At 34.3% G+C, this 21536-nt stretch overlaps 1 protein-coding gene across 5 annotated transcripts in view; it reads left to right on the top strand.

Annotated features, from left to right (window-relative positions):
• The window catches only part of LOC115236899 (protein phosphatase Slingshot), a 167458-nt gene extending 147291 nt beyond the window's left edge, over positions 1 to 20167 (top strand). For all 5 annotated transcript variants that reach the window (XM_029809638.1, XM_029809658.1, XM_029809631.1 and 2 more), the window contains 4 exons: positions 11994 to 12188; positions 13585 to 13854; positions 14287 to 14843; positions 15208 to 20167. In XM_029809638.1, the coding sequence (XP_029665498.1) occupies positions 11994 to 12188; positions 13585 to 13854; positions 14287 to 14843; positions 15208 to 17393 (3208 nt within the window). In that variant the 3' untranslated portion in view covers positions 17394 to 20167. The remainder of the gene's footprint in view (positions 1 to 11993; positions 12189 to 13584; positions 13855 to 14286; positions 14844 to 15207) is intronic.
• Positions 20168 to 21536: the final 1369 nt, after the last annotated feature.

The following is a 21536-nucleotide window of genomic DNA, read 5'->3' on the forward strand; positions in this document are numbered from 1 at the left end:
TCAGCTCTTACTGTATTTATTGTTTGAAATGATGTTGCTTGCGTAATTTATCTAAAACCTGTTAATATTATTTTATTATTTTTTCCAAAGTCAGAAAATATGTTTTTCAATAACTTTAATTATTTAATATCCTTATGTAATATAATTGGAAATGATGGAAGCAGTAGGAGCTATAATATTAAATGCTCCTTTGTTTAATGATTATTAGCATGATAAATTAAATGTTATATTTATTATGCTATATTTTTATCTCGATTGATAGTCTCATATTTTTAATAACCGATATCAATTTCCATTTGAAAGTAGAAAGAAGATTTTGAATGGACACACACAGTACAACTTTTCGATAGGCAAAATAATGATGCAATTATAAGATCATTATAATAGTTTGCGACGTCTTAATTAAATTTTTCATTTTTATTTCACACAAAATTTGCATATCTTTATGAATAGGGTGAGCTTTTATATTTCTGACGTTAATATTGACTCTCTTTTTTTATAGAAATTGATGGAAATGTAGATTTTAAAAATACTTTATTTAAATTGATATATTAATATTTATGGAAATATTCACAAAGCAAGAGAAATTTTAATTGGCTGATTTATTCGAAGAATGAAATCATCCTTCAAAAAAATAAGGTATTATGTGCCACATGTAACAATCTGTATTTCGTTTGTAAAGAGAAATATTCGTAGGAAAATTCTTTGTATCCTGCTCGCAACGGTTTTAAATAATTTATGGTGCCTTTGAGAACTGATCGAATACGTAGAAAGAAGCAGCAGGTGCATCTCGGCCGTTTCTGCGGTGAGTTGCATCTGCGTTTTGCGATAAGCAGACTGGTTCCCTGCATTGTTTCATTCTCGAATATCATTGCATTATTTGCGAATCAGTTGAATTTTCTTTTTTATTGCGATTTTATACTGTTTATGCGAACAAAAGACTTATTAAGAATTTGTGGAAAAAATTGCCGATGGGTCTCCTTGCATATTATATCATTTTGCAATGCAATGTAACGCATTTTGAGTCAGGTTCACACAGTAATTATTTATATTTAATTTCTGTACTTATTTTCTTTATGAATATATGCATGTTTTTTTACGAATATATTAGATATTCGGGGAAGGAAATTCGTTCAGTTTTATGATAATTGCGATGCGTATATTAATCTAATATCTTAATTTATAAACAATATTAATCAAACATATTTAACATATTCAAATAAACGATATGTGAAAATGGCTTCAAACATTGTACCTGTTAAGATTTAAAAAATCTTTCTTTACTCTGATGACAAGACAAATTCCGGAATAATGAGAGGTATTTCTTGATGGACAGTCGGCCAGACAACGCGTTTTTGCGGACGAATTTTGTTCCAAATCGGGGTGACTACGCGGCCTTGAGGACCCTCGATGGGGGGCTTAGTGTAGGGTGCTATGTATTTTGTACAAAGGAAACGAGACGCGTCTGTCTGAGCTTCGTAGAGGCAATTCTGTGACCTTGACAAGAATAACTCGTCAAGGTCGGTGTGACTGAGAATACGCTGATATCCCGTACTTTTTATATAACGTTCTTTGTTGTATCTATTTCTGTGGATTATTAGGAATTTTAAGAGGATGATTCTCATTCAAAATCAAATCTTTCTTAATGCTTGGGAGTCTTGCTAAGTAAGTTAATTCGGATTTGTTCGTTATCCGTTTTTATTGATTGTATATTGATTTTTTAGAAATAGGATTGTTGTAAATGTAAGAAAAAAATATAAAAAATTTTTAAAATTGGTCAGAGGAACATGGAAGAAATGCCGGAAAAAATTCACACTTATGGAAACTATGAAAAATTTATGGAACTTATCGTTGTGATGAACACAGAAGTGAAATAAAAAATTATTTGGCTGAAATGTCTATTAATGTAAAAGTAAATTTTTGCGAATAATTGTTTTAGAAATTTTTATTTGTACAAAACATACATATATATCATGTACCGAGTTTTATATGAAAACAACTCAATTTTAAAATTCAACTAAAAGGAAAAGAAAGCAATGTTAGAAAGATTGTATTTCTTAAAAGGTTCAAATCGCTTGACTTAATTCATTTTTTCGAGCAATTGATTTAATCGGGAAGCAATTTTGACAGATCGATATACGATTTTAATTTTGCTATACTATTATAAAACTGCGTGACCTCTCATCGTGCAATTTTAATTGAGGGCATTTTTGAATGAGAATATTTACCGAAAAATGTACGACGTTTTCACTCGATTATTTCGGGCTCAGTTAGGGAAGTACGTATTATGCATGCAATTCTTTGTTCACTCATGGACAATTTATCTTTGAGCTTTCTCTTTTTCTTGATTTTGCATTCCTCGGATTGCCTTGGCACGTATCCAAGCGACAATTCTTAGGAAATCATTTTAACGTACAAAATGATAATACAATAGCACACAATAATCGTATTTTGATCATCGCAAGATTTTGGATTCTAACATATCTAACACTTTTGCGGAAAGAGTTCAATACGTCTTATAAGTTAGCGGAACAGAATGAGCAGAATCAATTCTAATGAATATTTTTATTTGTTGCTCATTTGTTGCTAAAAAGTTGCCAAAGAAAAAAATTTGTTGCTCTGTAAGTTTAAAAAAAAAATGATGTTCCGCTAAAGGAAGATTAAGTTAGCGGAACAATATATATATAGCAACAAAATTGTACATAACAATAATATAAGAATTTGTTGCTAATTTGTTGCTCTCGAAATACAAATAAAAATATTAATTAGAATTGATTCTGCTCATTTTGTTCCGCTAACTTATAAGACGTGAGTTCAATTCTGTAAAATTATAATCTATGCATATCGTAGTTATATATTTTCCGAATAATTGTTTAATATGCATTGCAAGTTGCAGTGAATGCATCCTTAATAAGATTCTCTTCCATGCACAAGATGCGTAAAATCAAATAACTCAACGTTGATTTGCATAATTTTGCTCGTTTTTCTGTTACAAAATTTGATTGAATTATAACAATGTAATAATATAATAATTTAATAAAATATTGTAACAATGAAACGAGTATATTATACAATAATATAAGATTAAATTGTACTGTCAAAGATTATTTTAAATTTGCAATGAGAAATGATATATATAAAATAAAATTGTAATGTAATACCTTACAAAAGTTTATATTTTAAATTGCGAAATATGTATTTTTTAAATAAATTTATATAAATTCAAATTTTTTAAAACCACGATAATTTTTTAAATCGTAAACTATATTTATTTTTTAGATGATTTTATATTTTGATTTTTTATTATAATGTATTAAGGGAGAGATATTTTACATACTAATATGAAAATGACATCTGTACAATATGTATTAACAAGTATTTTCTTTTATATACTTACTGGATGTATATAACAGGTGGATATGGAACAAGTTTGAGAGTGAGAGTGAAATAATGAGCATCGGTTAATTAATTAGTATTCTCTCAGCAGGTGAAATAACTCTCAATTTGCGCGCGTTCATAAAATAGCCATAAACGGGAGATAGTTATATTAGCAAGCGAGTACGCAGATATACGCATGGAATAATTTATAATTGTGCATAATATATAAATTTGTACAAATCATATTTTACTCATAAACAAGCGAAAATATTCTTACGAAAATTAGACAATGGAGTATAAATAACACGATTTTGGACAAGCGTAAAATATTTTTTTCTCTATTGATATATTTACACATTTACAATCAATAAATGCATCGTTGGGTAGTAATGATTAAAATATAGGTGTATTTTTTATTTTTTATCGTATCACACTAGTTCTCCGCGCATTTTAAAGCCGCATTATACTACGCAAGTATTTGCACAAAACATTTTACGTCACACACACCTACAGCTGTAGATCACATGAAGCATACATACGCGTCTTTTGTATGCAATTAATATTCATCCTGTATAATTGGCTATGTTATCTACTCTATGATTTGCGCGATGACAAGCTGCGGACAAGACGTATGAATGGTCTTTTTTGGCCTGTGGCGTAACGAGATGAGCGTGCATCTCAAACATTCAGAGATTAAATGTTTTCCCCTTCCTCTTTATCGGCTTCACTTGACACACAAACATACACTTATTCTTTTACATTCAAATAATAGCAATATAACTTTATTATTAGAAAAGAGGATTATTAGAAAAAATAATCTTAATAAAATCTGTTTTACGTTCCTTAAATCCCGTCCTCTTTCTAGTCACATTTTTAAGTAACTGGTTTCTTTTAGTAGGTCATAGTGTGTTCCGATCAAGATCGATTAATCGAATATCAGCGTATTGGCGATGACATCAAGTGGGATTCGGGACTATTCGCGCGCGATCGGCCCGTAATAGACGTTTCACCAGCCGTTCCATTTATGTTCCACCGATGACGCGACTCATTACAATTAACGATCATGTCATGCCTAGAGGCTCAGTCTGTCTCCCGCTGTTCTTCTCGCCGGGTGATCATGTAAAAGCTCTCGCATCTTAGACCGGGTACCAATTCTCGGCTGTTTTAACGACCGTGGGAAACATTAATCTTGAATTTCTTAGTAAAAATGCAACTTAAATATCCACAAAATGATAAAGAGAGGGCATTATTGTGGAATATGAGTTGCATCACGGATATACTCTTCCGTTATTATTAATTTTATTTCTCGATGTTTTGAAGTGATAAATGCGGATTTATCAAATTCTCATCAAGACAGCTTTAAGACACTATTTGACTCCGATTGGGAACGTCATGTTTTAACGATGGTAATGAGAGAATCTTCAGTTCTTCTGACAATTTAAATCTTTTTAGTACGCGACTCCTTAATTTAAAATATGTTTATTATTTATTACGATTTAAAAATAAAATATAAAAAGTATTGTTTAATTAGAAAAATATCGCCTATGTAAGACGCATAAGAAAATTCTATGTATATATTTATAGTACAGAGTGTTATCCTTGAAAAGATTCAGGCCATATATTTTCGGTGCGTTAACCCGCTACTCTTATTGGCTCTCTTGCTCGGAGATTCAAAGGTGGCCATTACATAAAAGTTTAATTATAGTATCCTGACAGCTCCCGTCGATGATCATCGCTCGTTGCGTAAAATTTTTCTAGACTTTAATTGACGCGTAAAGGCACACGCGTACACACATCTTTCCTATGCGTAATAACACTCTCTCGGTTTCCTACGCACCGTCAAGAAAACGGAAGTGGTCTTATCTAATCGTTGCCGAGTCGGCGCGGAACAAAAACAATTTCTTGCATGATATTTACTATGCTTGAGAAAGTGGCACGCATTTTCTCCAAACATTCGTCGCCAAAGAGTTACTTTAAATCTTTCAGCGAGTCAGTGAAATTGCAGAAATGACGTGAGTGACTGGAGCAATATTTAGAACTCTAATGTCTCTTAACTCTTTTTGCATATTTTTAAATCACATTTTGAAGATTAAAAATAAAAAATTATATTAATGTTTTTTATCTTAAAATTTTGAATTATAAAGTAAAAAAGGAGAATATCACAAGAGGATTTATGTGATCAAATTTTACAATTAAGGTTGAACATGAGCAAAAACTTTGAAAAAAGAATTGAATAAGATTTTTTTATTTCATCTAGCGGGACACACTCGAAAACGAGAGATTATTAAACTATTAATAATTATTGTATTTTTAACTTCAATTCCAGATTATTTCATAAGATATAATATTAATGTTTTAATTCAAAATATTATTTTTTTAAATTGTATTTTGTATTCTTTTTGCACATTTGCTATTTTAATTTATGTTTATATAAATTAATATTATTTAATAAGACTACTTTAATTCGGAACGAATAAGTATGTACATACGTGCGAATATATAAATGGCAAGAATTATTTGTGTGAATTCTCTCATCTCTGAAGCCGTAATTCAAGGTGCCTGACATAGGTATTGCCGACCCTTAACGAAATTGATCTGCCCTTTAAAGGTTAAAGAAATTGCAAGACTGACGGTTGCCTCCTTCGCTTGAAATATTGCAAGAACTTAGAAACGAAATTTATTACTCACACGGCTATCTAAGGAAGGTCAAGGCATCAAAAGGCCAAGTCCCTCTTCCCCAGAAGTCTCTTAATAATGCGGTGGAGTAGAGAAAATGAGATATGCAATGCACGTTTCATCATTCAATCCGCGAATAAATCGTGGATCAAAGCTTAGACGAAGTATGTGGTAACGCGAGATTTGTGACAAAAATACCAAATTCTCGTGTTACATCGACCTAAATTTCGGTGTGCGGTTACAATCGACTGATCGGTTTATTGATCGTTTCACGAAAATGGAAAACAGAACATCCGCAAATATCGCGCACTAGATCGCATTTAAACTATGTTTGAACTTATTTAACCTACAAAGTCCAAGAATATAATATGTTTAGATGCCCAAGCATGTCAATAAACTTTAGCTATAACTTATGAGTTATTAGAAATCAAAGAAGTTTAAAGAACTGCATTTTTAACATGCAAATATAATTATCTTAATCTGTTTTATTATTTTCTTTATTACAAGCAAATTATTTCAACTAAATTTTTATTTAAGGCCTGTTTAATGTTACTCTGCTTAATATCGAAAATAAAGTATTATAAAAGTAATATATTAAAAAAATCTATAATATTATAATTAAAATATATAATATATTTTATATAAGATCTTTAATAAAGGAAAATGTATGTTGATTCTTTTTAAATGAAAATTTAATATTGACAGAGAGTATGCGAATGTGGGATACCATATATATGCCTTCCATTTTTTTTTTTTTTTTTTTTTTTTTTTTTTTGGTTAGGCAAAACAAGGCAATGTCGGTTTTGGTTTATGACGCATGGAAATCAGACAGATGTCTATTATAAAAAGAAGTTTACCTTCGAGTGACTATGTCGATTATCTATGTGCTGTAAAAGAAGAATCTTCGTATTTGTAAAATATAAATACTTTGCATAGCTTACTCATTTTAATTTTCTTCTTACGTGTCTTCTTTATTTCTTGACTACTTCTTCTTGCATGACTGGTATTTCCAACATATTTAGCGTCATCATTGTAGCTCAATGTATGCCGTTATTCTTCATTTGCAATTTTATATTCTATTTTAACGCGTTCATTGAGTAAAAGTTTATTTCCGCGAAAAAATAGTTAAACCTATATATAAATAATATTAAGTTTTTGTCTGTTTCTTTTATGGAAAAGAATAGAAATCAAAATCACTTATTTCGAAAAATTGAATAATCAATATTTTGAAATATCTCTCTTTTCGTATATTGGATTATATCAAAACTTATATGAAAAATCTAATATTTTAAATCGATATCTTGCCTGAAATCTTTAAAAAGTATTACATTTTAGGCGTTATAATACTCTCCATATAAATTATTATAGAGAGTATTATTATAATCTTAATATTATTAGATATGAGATGTATATAATTCGTTGATTCTCAATATTAGTTTATATCGAAAAGTTTTCCAAGTTCTTTTTAGTTCTGCCATGATTCATATTGTAAGTCAATTATCTGATTTTAGCAATAAAGCATTTATTATCTTATTCTTCTATTATTTTTTCTCATAGCAGGTTTTACTACAAAACTGAAGAGAATCAGCCATTTCAGAATTCATTTTTAAATGAATCCTATTTTGTTAGCAATTTATTATCTTTTTTGTCAACTTCGCTAATTTATGAAGTCCGTTATTAAGTCAAGATCATAGAAAGTTAAAAAAAAAAAGGGAAACTTTTTGCAAAAAATAGTTGATTAAATTTCTTCGTTTTCTTTAGATTCCTGTCAGACTTCTATTTTCTCAACGAGCATAAATTGCTTGAAACTGACCAAACGTTTTTAAAAATTTCATAAAAATTTTTTGCTATAATAACGAGAAGGAAGAGAAGAGATAAAATACATACACATATACACAAGTTTTTATAATTATTGTATTTTATTTGAGAGAAGAATACAAATAATATATTTGTAAAATAATAAACTTTTAAATAATTTTTTGAAATTTTCATCACATTTGATTTCAATTTCATGAATCACTGTATGTATTAAATAAAGTATGTAGGAAATGCAGTAGCGTTCGCGTCAAACAGGGAATGGCAGTTACCGTGCGTACGATGTCTCGATGATGAATCCCGTCGTTGTTATTGAGAGTCAGCGCCCATTGTACGTTCTTAGCGGTTTTCTAGCAGCAAGCCTATGACCAGCTTTCCCGATAGTAACCCGTGAAACCCACTAGAAACCGGCAGACTTCCTGGACGTTGGAATCCTTGGAACTTTATGGCTTTATAGTTTCTACGGCGGTCTTCAACTTACCTTCTTTTGCACGCGAAAACCGCTAGAAGCGTAAATTCTCGTGATAGCGTGCAAGTATGTTTCTGAACTGAAGTTTTATTAAACTCTAATCGATATATCCTCTTGCTCCGTCATCTCCGTGTTCTCTTGAAGCATCAGGAATGAAATGTAATAAAAGATCAGCATCTTCAGTTTTAATCGAAGTACATTTTAGAAGAATGTACATGTTCTTATAATAGTTATAAATTTTTTTAAATATCCGTTTATATTCTATGTTATAATTATTTTTAATTTCAAAATTATCATTTATTTCCAAATAAAGATTTATGTCTGATTGATATAAATATGATCAAGAAACTGGCCTATGTATGAAGTTTGAGCGGAGCTGAATCAAAAAGTTGAGTTTAAGATCAAAAAATTAAGTTGCCGTTATTTAAATTTGTGACTTTCGAATATTGTACCTTTACAAATTGTTATAATTTTAATTATCGTGTCCAACATTTGATTAAGTTTGTTATCACGGTTTGTTTCTCGAAGATAATAAAAGGACATAGCAATTATGGGAATGGATCGAAAATGTCGCGAGGATCACTAACGATAAGACTTCCAACTGCGTGAAATAAGGATAATCGGTGTTCCGTAAGATTTACGTTTCGATGATTCTGCCAAGAACATTATTGACTTGTTCGACGAAGGGGGATATCTTTGATCACGCTTTCTTCTTATGTGACGGCGCTGTTATGGTCGAGCGCCGACGATAACGACGTTCGAGATTTCTTCGTTTCTCGGGACGGTCGCAGAATGTCGTCAGAAACATTTGTCAGGTGGTTTCTCGCGTTGTAATAAGATGGAAAAAGGAAAAAAACTGTGTTCCGTACGCGACCTTGATCTTGAAGAGATTCTTGCGGGATGAATGAGAAATAATCAGTCAAGGGCAAATGAAAAATCATCAGTTTTTCTGCATTCGCAAATAACGATAATAAGTGAGGCAAGATTGTATCTTAATCAAGTTTTAGTTTTTGTTTCATTATATATTACACTATACATATAAAGAAATTAATAGTAAAATTTTGCAAATGTCAAATTTATCCAATGCGAAATAGGAGAAATTATTTGTTCGAAAACTAAAATTATTTTTTCTGTTTTACTTTTTTTAAATCGTTTTCATTTTTTAATCTGTTTTAATTTTTAATTTAAAACTTTTAATTTCAACAGCATTTTTTAAAAATCGTTTTAATTTTGCTTCCTCATAGGAAGCTTTGTTTTCGTGACAAAATTTTTTTTCCAGTTTTCTATGAAAAGGTTCATTTTTTATAAAATTTTTAATTTTTGGGGAAATGTCTGTACACGTAACTTTCGCAAATTTTGAGATGTCAAGTTAAATTTTTTTACGTGGATAGAGTATTATTAAAGGATGGTTGGTACTGAATTTGATGAGTATCGATGAAAGGGTTCATTTTTTTGTAAAATTTTGAATTTTTTGAGAAATGTCTGTACACGCTGTAATTTTCGGAAAATATGAGATATCGGGTTAAATTTTTTTACATGAATAGAGTATTATTAAAGGATGTTTGATATTTAATTTAGTGAGGAACGGTGAAAGACTTCATTTTTCATAAAATTTTGTATTTTTTGAGAAATGTCTACACATCTTAACTTTTGCAAATTTTAAGATATCGAGTTAAATATTTTTATAGAGTATCATTAGAGGATAATTGGTATTGAATTTGCTTCCTCTATGAGGAAGCCAAAATTGAAAAACTCGTTTGCTTTAAGGAGCTTAAGTAAGCTTTGTGAGCGAAATAAAATTCTTTTATGAGGAAGCACACACACAATATGCAAATTTCTAATTTGCACAATTTTTTTAATCTGTTTTAATTTTTAATATAAAACTTTTAATTTCAACAGCATTTTAGGTGTGCATAAATAAAATATATAATGGTCGACATCACAGATGGAAAATTTTGTTCATATTTTTTTAGTATACAGGGTGAGTTTTTTAACTTGAAACTGTAAAATATCTCGGAAAGTAAGCTTTATCGAAAAAAATGTTTCAAACAAAAGTTGTAGGGTTCGGAGGGGGCCACATGATAAAAATATGGATTTGACCAAGAGTGACCTTCTCAAGGTGTTTCGATAAAGCTTACTTTCCGAGATATTTTACAGTTTCAAGTTAAAAAACTCACCCTGTATATAGAGCTATCGTATAATTTTTATAAAAAGTTATACGAGAAACCATTTTAATAAATTTTGATTTACTAAATTTGTAAAAGTATACATAAAACATTAGAGGTCAGAAAAAGTTTAATAAAAATCTTAATGATATATAAATGGGGGGCAAATGAAACTTATAATTATATACCGCATTTTTTAATTTATTAATATAATTTATACTAGTAATAAGTATGTGATAAGTAGCAGACAAACAAGATGGAGATAATGTTTATCAGGAAATCTTTTTTCCTCATCTGGAGGAAATGATTGAACTGGTTTACATGTATATCAATCTGAAGCAAAAACCAGTTAGCGAACGCGGCCAAGTTTAAAAGATAGAAACGAAGCAAAGTACATATCTACTTTTAAGAGCATACGAGTTGAGAAAAATATCTGAAATTATATCTATCTGTGTGCGTTGAACTGCTATAATTGTGCAACTTATTGATTACTTTTTTTCGTATTTTAAATACAATTTGTTAGAGAAAAACAGAAATAAGCAGAGCGAATCGTGAAACTTACTTTCATCTTATTTAGGTCTCATATTATTTTACATACGTATCACTGTGATAGCATTGTAAGATTTGTTTTATTATCTGTTTTATTAGAAGCGTTGAGCGTTTCAACGCACTGCTTAGCGAACTATATCGATGACATCATGTATATATATGAGTCTCTACATATGAACAGATCATTTAGCAAATGTCGTAACTCAAATCTGCAATGCAGCTTGATATAATCACGTGCACAGTATATTCGTTTTGACATAAAATTTCCCAAGTTTTATTCATACGTCACTTTCCAAAAATAATGATTATATTAAAAATTACATTACATTTTAATGTTTATTCAATTCTTTCTGTGTCGCAATAGATTGCATCTCGCACCTTTAAGAGATTTAAAGCGAGACGTCGTTGCGTCCCTATTCTCAAGCAATTGGCTAATATTTTTTTATTCGCTGCCTTACACAGCATTACGTCGTGAGAATCACCGCTTAGTCTCGGAGTAGAAAGGGGGCGAACGGGAAAGTTACTACTTACGGTAATTTTCCGAGGGGGTACATATCTCGCGATGTGCAAGATTGACTCTCGCTGTCCAACGAAATCCGGAACACAAAGATATTCCTTGTATAAATCGTCAGCGTTTAGAAAGTATACGTGCTTTCTTTGTTCTCGCAGATGATCATAACCTTCCGTCGATTTCCGAAGACCCCGTTGATAGATTTACTTCTTCACGCTTGCGAAATGTCACGAGGCGATTGTGAAACTGCAGCAGCGGTAATTTGGCTAATCTAACAAAAAACGTAATACACTAGGGCAAAACGAGGTCGAATGATGAAACGAATAAACAAAACAAGCCCTCCGCGAGTACCGAAGCCAAAGTTTCTTGATTTTAATTTTCTTCACAAGAATTCTTCTAATATTCTTGTTTTTTGTTGTTGTTTTTTCAGGTCGGCCTTGCAGACGTTGCACAAGGTGTCCAGTAAGGCACGCGAACAAAACTATTTTCTAAGTGGACTGTCTCATGACTGGGTCAGTTACTATGAGCAACGGATCGAGAGCGATCGGTCGTGCCTCAACGAATGGCATGCCATGGACAATCTGGAGTCCAAGAGACCGCCGTCACCGGATAGCGTACGCACCAAGTGAGTCGATCAAACTCTTATCACGGTTCGCAGACAAAACTCCCGCTCTGGCCAACAGCCAGAGATAATAGATCGCACGCGGAAATCCTGCATTTCTTGTAAGAAGTCGCGTGTTGCCTTCTCGTCGGGCAATTTCGCGGACGTTCGATTTAGCTGGCGTCCTCGATACGTTTGCGGTCGGACGATATCGATTCACGAAGAATATATATACATATATAAGACGACTCTCCCCCTGTCGAGAAACAGCTGGCCATCACTGGCTCGTGAATTTAACTTGGTGCCATGCCAGATTTGGTGGTTTGTTGATGCGTCCCCTTTGGCTGTCTATGCGCCGCTCCGGGTCGCGTGCATTATAAGTGGAGCGTAACTTTATAGCCGTCCTTCAATTATTTCCAGTTTCTACGTCTGTCCACCCTTTCTCGAGCTAACATTTCGAGACATTAGGTCATTCCGACTATTGGATTCCAGTATTATGAAACCTTAGAATACCAGGGTGTCTATCCCCTGGAAGAACATGGAAAACCTGGAATTCTCAGGAAACTTTTATACCTGGAAAAATCAGGGAATTCTCATGGAATTTCGTTGGGCTCCAGGGAATTTTTTAAAAAATTTTTTGATAATTTTGCTCTTATACTGTAAGCAATAGACAGTCCGCCCAATAAGCCATATTGTGAATTATGTGTTTAAAATATATTATAAATATATATATCTATCTTTGTTTATATATTCAATGTCAACAAAATATTAAATATGTAATATATATTTTTTATTTTAATTTTTAGTGATAAAAAATTAAAATGTTATGCAAGTTAAAAAATTTTATCTTAACGAAAGCTATTCAGTTTTATTTTTAGTACATTTGTGAATCTAGCACTTGAAACTTAAATGGTTTTGTGTTTTTCTTTTGTATGAATAAAAAGCATTAGAAAACGCTTACAATAAAAGAACTCATTTTAGGAAATTGCATCAAAAAGTGTTTAACAATTTTTTTACCTGGAATTTTGAACAAAAATACCTGGAAGATCAGGGGATTTTCAGGGTAATGTTTTACAAGATTTAAGTAGATACCCTGAATACGCACACGGGGAACTAATATATGCTAATTCGCGATTTCTTTATTTACGTTTACGAGCCCATTTTGTACCGTAAATAATGCCGTAAATGTTTCGTGTAGCTATCTATATAGAATTATGAAATAATTGTAAAGTGACCAAAAATATATAATAATGCCCATATTTAGGAAAAAAGATTTATGTTACTATGTATTAACATAGAAATAAATTAATTGTTATTTATCGATAGACAATCATTTATTGTACATCTAACAATCTGACATATTTCGTTTATATGATTAATCTGCCGTAAAATATCAATAAGAATGTTTATTTTAACATAGGCCCAGAGAGAGAGAGGAGACCGAGCGCGTGATTCGATCGACGCTGAAAGAGATTATGATGTCCGTGGATCTCGATGAAGTTACCTCCAAGTACATTAGGGGCCGTCTCGAAGAGGATCTTGACATGGACCTCGGAGAATTCAAGCCGTTTATCGATCAAGAGATGCTCACTATACTGGGGCAAATGGACGCGCCAACTGAGATATTTGATCACGTTTATCTCGGAAGCGAGTGGAACGCCAGCAATTTAGAGGAACTTCAGAAAAATGGGTGCGTTCGATCGGATTGCGAGATATTTCTTGCATATTTTCGTATCACATGCAAATTTTATAGCCATTCTAATCTTGTGTGACGTGATATATTTCTGATATTTTATTTATAATTCAGTCAACAATCAATTTTCCATATAAATAGAATTTATTAATTTGGACTGCGTTCCACTTTCAAGTATTATACATATATAGATTTATTATTAATATTTTCTTGAAAGAACCTTTATATGTATATAAAGATATAATATGTTCATCATATGCAATATGTACATAAAAAATACTCGTTATTTGATATCTCCAATACCTAGAGAATTCCGTGAATTTTTTATATTATAATCAAAAATTATATCTCTCTACAACCAAGATGCGTCATCTGATCCTAGTGTACTAAGCTATTAATTTAATACTAATTAGTATTTTTTAATTTCAGTGTAAGGCACATCTTGAATGTTACTCGGGAAATTGATAACTTCTTCCCGGGCATGTTCACTTATCTGAATGTACGTGTGTACGATGATGAGAAGACGGACTTGCTGAAGCACTGGGATAACACATTCAAGTACATCACCAAGGCAAAGATGGAAGGGTCTAAGGTGTTGGTGCACTGCAAGATGGGAGTGTCCCGGTCTGCCTCCGTAGTGATAGCTTACGCGATGAAGGCATACAACTGGGATTTCTCCCAGGCGTGGAAACACGTCAAGGAGAAGCGCAATTGCATCAAACCTAACAACAGCTTCCTCCTGCAATTGGAAACGTACCAAGGTATTTTGGATGCGATGAAGAACAAAGAGAAACTTCAGAGGTCCAAGTCCGATACGAATCTGAAATCTCCTACGTCCGCGAAGAATCAGTCAAAAAAGGAGGAGAAATCGGATAATATAGAGAACAATATGCGGGAGATTTCGGGTTCAGAGTTGAAGAAAAGCAGTCAAAGACCAAAGAGTTGGTCACCGAATGTCAAAGTCGCTGAGAATATGTTACCTTCCGGTAAGCAGAGTTTTTATTCTGATATATATCTTTAATGAATTACGTTTCCTTAAACAGATATTTAACGACGTTGTAATTGATTATCTTATCATAAATGTAGTGATCTGTTTAATTATTGAGCTTGTTATCGTCGAACATGATATCGTCGATCTATCGACAATTGATGAACAAAGTATAAATATTATAAAACTTGTATTTTTTATTTTTTAAGCGAATTTTAATAAAAATGTTCTAATATATCGAATAACAAGAAATTGCGACAAGTAATTTATAATCGAAGTAAAATGCAGTTAGTTAAAGATGTATTTTATTTATAAACAAACATTTCGAAACAAACATTTTCGCTTATCATGTAATGTTGCAGTTCCTTTATCGCAGTCGTTGGAAAGTATCGACAAGACAGGAAATGCGGAAGTCACACGGGAGGATCTGCTTCGTGGCTCGAATCAAAAACCGGCAATAGAACAGGAGGCTCGCAATGTTCTAATGCCCTGCGACAACGGGCAATCTTACAGCGTGTCGCAGAACAAGATAATGCACCTAGACCCCACCCCCACCCCTGGCACACCACCTAGCGTAAAGAATAGAATTAATAAGTTGGAAACTCAGGGACAGAAGAGGAAGGGTTTGGTACTCAATTTAACCAATCAATTTGAAGCGGCCAGCAGTAAACCGTCATCACCGGGATCCGATTCGGACGCGAGATCTCTGCCTCAACATTCGGAGGATATCGCGAAACCGATCGAAAATGGCCACTCGCATTGCGAGCAATCGCAGGAATCGCAGGAGACTGCGGCTTCCGTTGCGAACAGAAGGCCTTCTAGAGAGGAAGTTTGGGATCCCGGTGAAGAACAGAAGGAGAGGAAAGAAGAGATGAGCCAGGAGTCCACCGAGGTCAACGATAATAGTGAATGTCTAGTCTGGACTGTGTCTGCGGATGCAACATGTGCTGATTCGTGTAATGACAATCAAACTGTCGGAGGTGTGAGTGTGGAGAGTGAATGTATCGCGAGTGCGGCAACGGATGCAACGACGTTGACGTATCCCGATAGCTTGGAAAAGAAAACGAAGAAGGACGGTGATCCATTTAGCGCCCAACTAGACCGAGTGTTCGATCGCGAGGAGAGACGGGGTGAGCTTCCCGTCACAAGGGAATCTCCGAGCAGACAAAGTTCCTGGAGTAGTTACGATAGTGCGGTGGTTCTCGACAACAACTCAGTGCATAGTTCGTGGGCTACCTTACCGTCGAGGAACAGTTCCTGGGGTTCTTACGATATGCGGCCATCCGATTTACTCGGCTCCAGCGGTCTATTTCCGTACGACAAGGAAGAGATACCCTGGCATCCGGGCACGGTAAAGCGTACTAAGCAAAAACTGGAAGAAGGCACGACTGTGGGCGGGGTGAAACGCGTATGCACGCAGAACTCGACGTCCGCGGATGATAAGAGCGACAGGCTGGCCGCTGAAGTGGACGCGGTGGCGGTCGAAACGTACAATCCGATGCTGTTGCATCACATGCCGTCGCCGTCACCGACACGAAGAAGAGATTCGTCACCCAGTCAAGAACACAATCTTAAAATAGAAACGAATAGAGACTCGCCTAGTCCGGTAGGCATCGACATTTCCCTTACGCCCATACGTCAGATCGGAAGACTATCCACGAGCGCCCCAGCGCCGTCCTCTTTGTCTTCCGAATCCGACCTGCCGCTATCCCTGAGGTCCTGCAGGTCGGAAAGCGAGACGTCCAGTCCGTGTGTCGTTAATACTCCTCAATGCCCCTCCGTGAAACATCATAAAATGGTCTTGGAAAATCTCTGCAACAAGTCCATGTTCAGTAAGCGCTGCCTCTCTGTGGACGACTCGCCGGAAGCAGAGTGTCCACGTAGCACGTCTGGTATAGTGAAAAATTTGAAAAAGGAATTTGAGGCAAAGTCGACTAAGTTGGAAAGGAGCCCCGAGAACAACACATGTGAGAGCGAAAACGTGTCACTGCCCGCTCGGTCCAAAAGGGACGTGAAGATCAGAAGCTTGCCCTCGTCGCCGGTGATTCCGCACAACGAGTCTAAAATCCAGTCGTCGTCTAGCGTTGGCGAAACCAAAGACAGCAAGCCGGGAAGAAGAAGCGAAACGACGCCACCGTTATCGTCGCAGGATAACACGTCGGAAGATCTCTCCGTTCGAGTACTAGTGGGAAAGTACGAGGTCGCGAGGCCAGAGTCCAAGAAGAGCTCGTCGGACGTGCAGTTGCGCGCGCACAAAGACAAAGATTGGGATACTATGGAGGTGCATCCGCCGGCAAAATCGAAAATCGCCCCCGAGTTCTCAAGGAGATCGGCGCCAATCATGATTAATAATCACTCGGCGCCTCTGTTTAGCGAGGTGCCAGAAGCACCCGGTAGACCGCCAGCGGTGCCGTCACCCAGCATGGTCGTGGCCAGCGTAGTGGCGAAGGCAGCTAGCAAGAAGCAACAGCAGCATGGTAGAACTCATCCCCTCGCTAGGCTACAGGTCAGGCCTAGGCATAGCAGTCCTGTTTACAACACCATGTAAAAATGATTTAGCGACGCTTTATTTGGCGTACGTCAAATTCTTAGACGTAATACGAGTGCAGCGGATAATCCGGATGAGGATATCTATGTGGGTATGTTATCGTGACGATAAAATCGTGTGTGATCTCTTTTTATTGGCGATGAAGATTGGGAAGTTTCGGAGCTAAGATAGTCACGCCAATTGTTCTAAGAGTAGATCTTTGTTTTCTCTCTGTCTTTCATCATCGCTGCGATTGCTTGTCTACAACCGTCGTTCCATTTATCGAGAAGAACGATCTTGTCATTTCGGTAATGTAACTTATTATTTATAAGACGATAATTTCACGTAAGCGTTATCGGATCTTTTACTACGAAACAACGACAGGCGCTTTATGTTCCTTCTCGTCAACGTATATATATATATATGTATAACTTGGCTTGACATTAGTTCAATTATTTTAAGCTGGAAATGCAACAATCACGAGGCTGCGCGTCGAGAAGGAGGTCAACGTTAAATTAAGGAAGAAAAGAAATAATTATTATTCCTATATCACTTCGTCGTAAGTTAGTGGGCTCGGAATCAAACGTGCGTTAAGAATGAAAAGTGTATCGTGCAGATGACATAACGCGAAAGGCGGAGAGGGTTTTAGTCCGCAAAAGAAGAGAAAAAGAGCCGAGTGCTCAGTCAGGCTGTGAATGTAAGGTCTGAGCCTCAGGCGCACGCTGACCTTTCTTCTGCTTCGCTTTCTTGATCTTTTTTCTCTCTTTTTTTTTTACGAATTTAAAGTTACTTCGTGAGATAAATCTCTGATCTGCGAAGCGATTTTGTCGTAACGGAATAAAAGTTATATACGACGAGACCTCGAGATAATGTAATATTAAGCCACACTATTAGTAATTTATAGGTGATAATGTGATTTAGAGAGAGAGAGAGAGAGTGTGTGTAATGCACATTGTGTGCGAGAACACACGATGTAGCGAAGTGTGTTTTTTGTTGAACGACTGTTTTCGAAAGTACGAGTGTGATTGAAAAAAGGGGGTACCAAAATTCACGAGTTTCTAATCATTTCCGAAACCCCGGAAATGATTCCTCCTGATCTTTTGTCAACGGCCATATTTTACATGATCGTGGAACTATGTGAAATTTAGTCAATCGAAGGGATAGCAATGTTGTAATAAGTGGATTAGAAAGATTTCTCTTAAAGTGTAAAATAATAATTTAAAGGATTACGTACTATTACTTTATCTCCCGAAATGTGTGATATATGTTGCAAGACGAAGATTACGATTTTAATAAAAGATCAGATCTTATTAGATTTTCATTGACCTGCCGTCTCACATTTAACTTACGATCTATATGCGTGTATACGGATTTTGATCTCTCCGCTATTTGTGATCCAATTAGAGAGTCTTAGGTTGAAACGACCATTGTCCTCGCGAATTAGGTACCTCTTCTCATTCATTAATTGTTATTAATTCTTGCTCTTTGTATTCTTCTACTATTATAAATTATCTTTATCTCGATTGATTTCGAGATCGTTTGATCGTGTAATGCTTTTCAACGGCTGACGATGCAGCAACGATAGCACATCAGGAAATGTCGCTATTAACTCTCATAAATCGGAAAAAGTACAATGAAATGGCAAGGAAAGATATACATGGGTTGATTTACATGGGTGCATGCATGCACTACATATACTTTTCCATCGATCAACTTGGAGCGATTATATCTGTGTGTAAGCGTCACAATATTTTTTTAAACACATATCATCGACTCGTCGTTAATTTTGTAAATCACATACATTTCTACCGCGTCGCGCGAAATTTAGTTAGATGACGAAAACGAAGGAAACCCGATTTGCCGCGCATTGAAGACCAATTTTATACTCTGATGTACTCTGACGAATGCGACCGCTGCTAAGAGACGCTTCGCGATCGCGTGTCGCGATTTTATCGTAATATAAAAATATATTTTATTACAAATATCACGCGTTTCAACCAAATTAGGCTCGTTGATCGTTCAGATTGTAGATACGGGCGAAAGATGTGAAACATGTAGTTTTCCGAATAGGTCTGTTGGGTCGCACCTAGAGATTAAATATTATTCTACTTACACAAGTTAAGTACAATCAGATGCGATATAGAAAAAAAGGATGATCTGTTTTTCTTTTTTTTTTTTTTTTTTTTTTCTCTGTGATACCTCGCCGAAGACAACCGCGTCCTATTTTTAAGCGAAATTTGCGATTAAGCGAAAATAAAATTTTAGAGTTTTGAATGATCCAGCGAAATCGTCAAATTTAGAGTATATTCGAATTCTTTATATATATTTCTTTTTTGTTTTTCCATTTTATTAGCTGAATGCACAAGATTTCAATGACCGTCATATGGAATCCAGATGAATATCCGACGATATACTAATCGTCTCAAGTGTTATGAAGCGTGTTGTCGTCTTCGGCGCGAGTATTAAAACGATGCGCTTTCTGCTCTCTCAGCGTGTTTGTGCGCGAGCAATCTTTTTTCTACACCGAATCGCTTCAACAACCGATGGATTTGCTCGTGTCAAGTAAGTTTGTATTGTCACAAATCGATGTGCTCAGTTTTAGTGATTATCCCTGTCCTGTTCCTTCGACCGCCCCCCAATCCTTGTCTCTTTTAAGTCTTGCTTAAGTGTGTGCGTTCGCTCGATATGAGCACTTGCTGTCATATGAGAAATGATAAAACCGTACGTTGTTCTGTATAAATTTTGTACTATAGTTTGTATCAAATAAAATACATTGTTTATTGCTTGAGAGTGCATATGCTACTTTTTTTGAAAACATACGTTTACCAGAAGACAAAAGAGATATAATTGATCTATTTTAAACATTATTATTATTTCTTTCTCCGTATTTCCTATTATTTTATTTCATCTTTAATAGCGCATTATGTACATTATAGTGGTATCATATTTTGAACTAGCTCGCTCAGAAAAAAGGAGAAAATATTAGAAAATATTAGCATTTATCAAACGAAAAAACAAATGATTATTATATATTTTATACAGAATATAAAACAGCATCATCTCGCTGCAGAAATTTGTTTAGAGAATTTTTTTTTTCTATGATTATGCATGGATATCAAAAGAGAATCTCTCGAGAATTTATCTTGTAAGATAAAAGTACCGATTGCCGGACATGTCCCTATATCCGGACATTTACATGAAAATTTATTATTATTAATCTCAAATGAATTATTCAGTAACTGATCGTGTGTTTAGTAGAATCCTAGATTATCAGAGAGGCGCCAACTCTACCCCCACCATGCCCACCGCCGCCATCTTAAGACACAAACGTCAGTAGTGCTTTTATATATATATATATATATACATTATACATATATGTTTTAAATATGTGCAGCTTAATTTCTTCATATATAACATATATAAGACATTTCTACTTACCGTGGTAACAAGAAATTATAATATGCACTTATTTAAACTTTTAATATTAACACAACCACATTTGATTGACAGCTATCAGGCTGTACGTGTGACGTTTATATTTTAACATGGCGGCTATTTTAATCGACCAATCAGAAAGTGGAACAAGTTGGCGCCTCTCTGATAATCTAGGACTCTAGTGTTTAGTTACCAATACAACTCGCTTCGATGACACATGATTAGAAAGTACCAATAACTAAATCGGACTATTTAATTACTCGTAAGATGAATTCCGTAAGTATTTTTATAAATAATGTTATTTAATAGTATTATCAACATTAGTTTAATATCTATAAATACAAAAACCTCTGATGCAAAGGAAGAGCAAAAGATGAAAAGAAAATGAAATAAAAAAAAAAATTAAACAATAAATTTCTTGAAAAAACTATAAAAATAAAAAAAAAGATCTTTTTCTTTTATAAAAATAAAATAAATTTTTTTAAACTAAAATAGCACGTAATAGAAAATGAATAAAGACGTGAAAAAACTAACTGTTCTCAAAATGTCCCCTCCAATACATCGAGTATTTTGATCTCATTTGAAAGATAATTTAATTTTCTACAACTTTTGTTTCGGTACTTTTTGTTAAAAGACGCACATTTTCCATGATATTTGGAAAAATGTGTAAAATAATCACGATTTCAGAGGTTTTTCAGCGATAACTTCTTAAGAAAGCATTTTTTGACC

Source organism: Formica exsecta, unplaced genomic scaffold, assembly GCF_003651465.1.
Source record: "Formica exsecta isolate Colony F162 unplaced genomic scaffold, ASM365146v1 scaffold113, whole genome shotgun sequence".
Lineage (NCBI taxonomy): Eukaryota > Metazoa > Arthropoda > Insecta > Hymenoptera > Formicidae > Formica > Formica exsecta.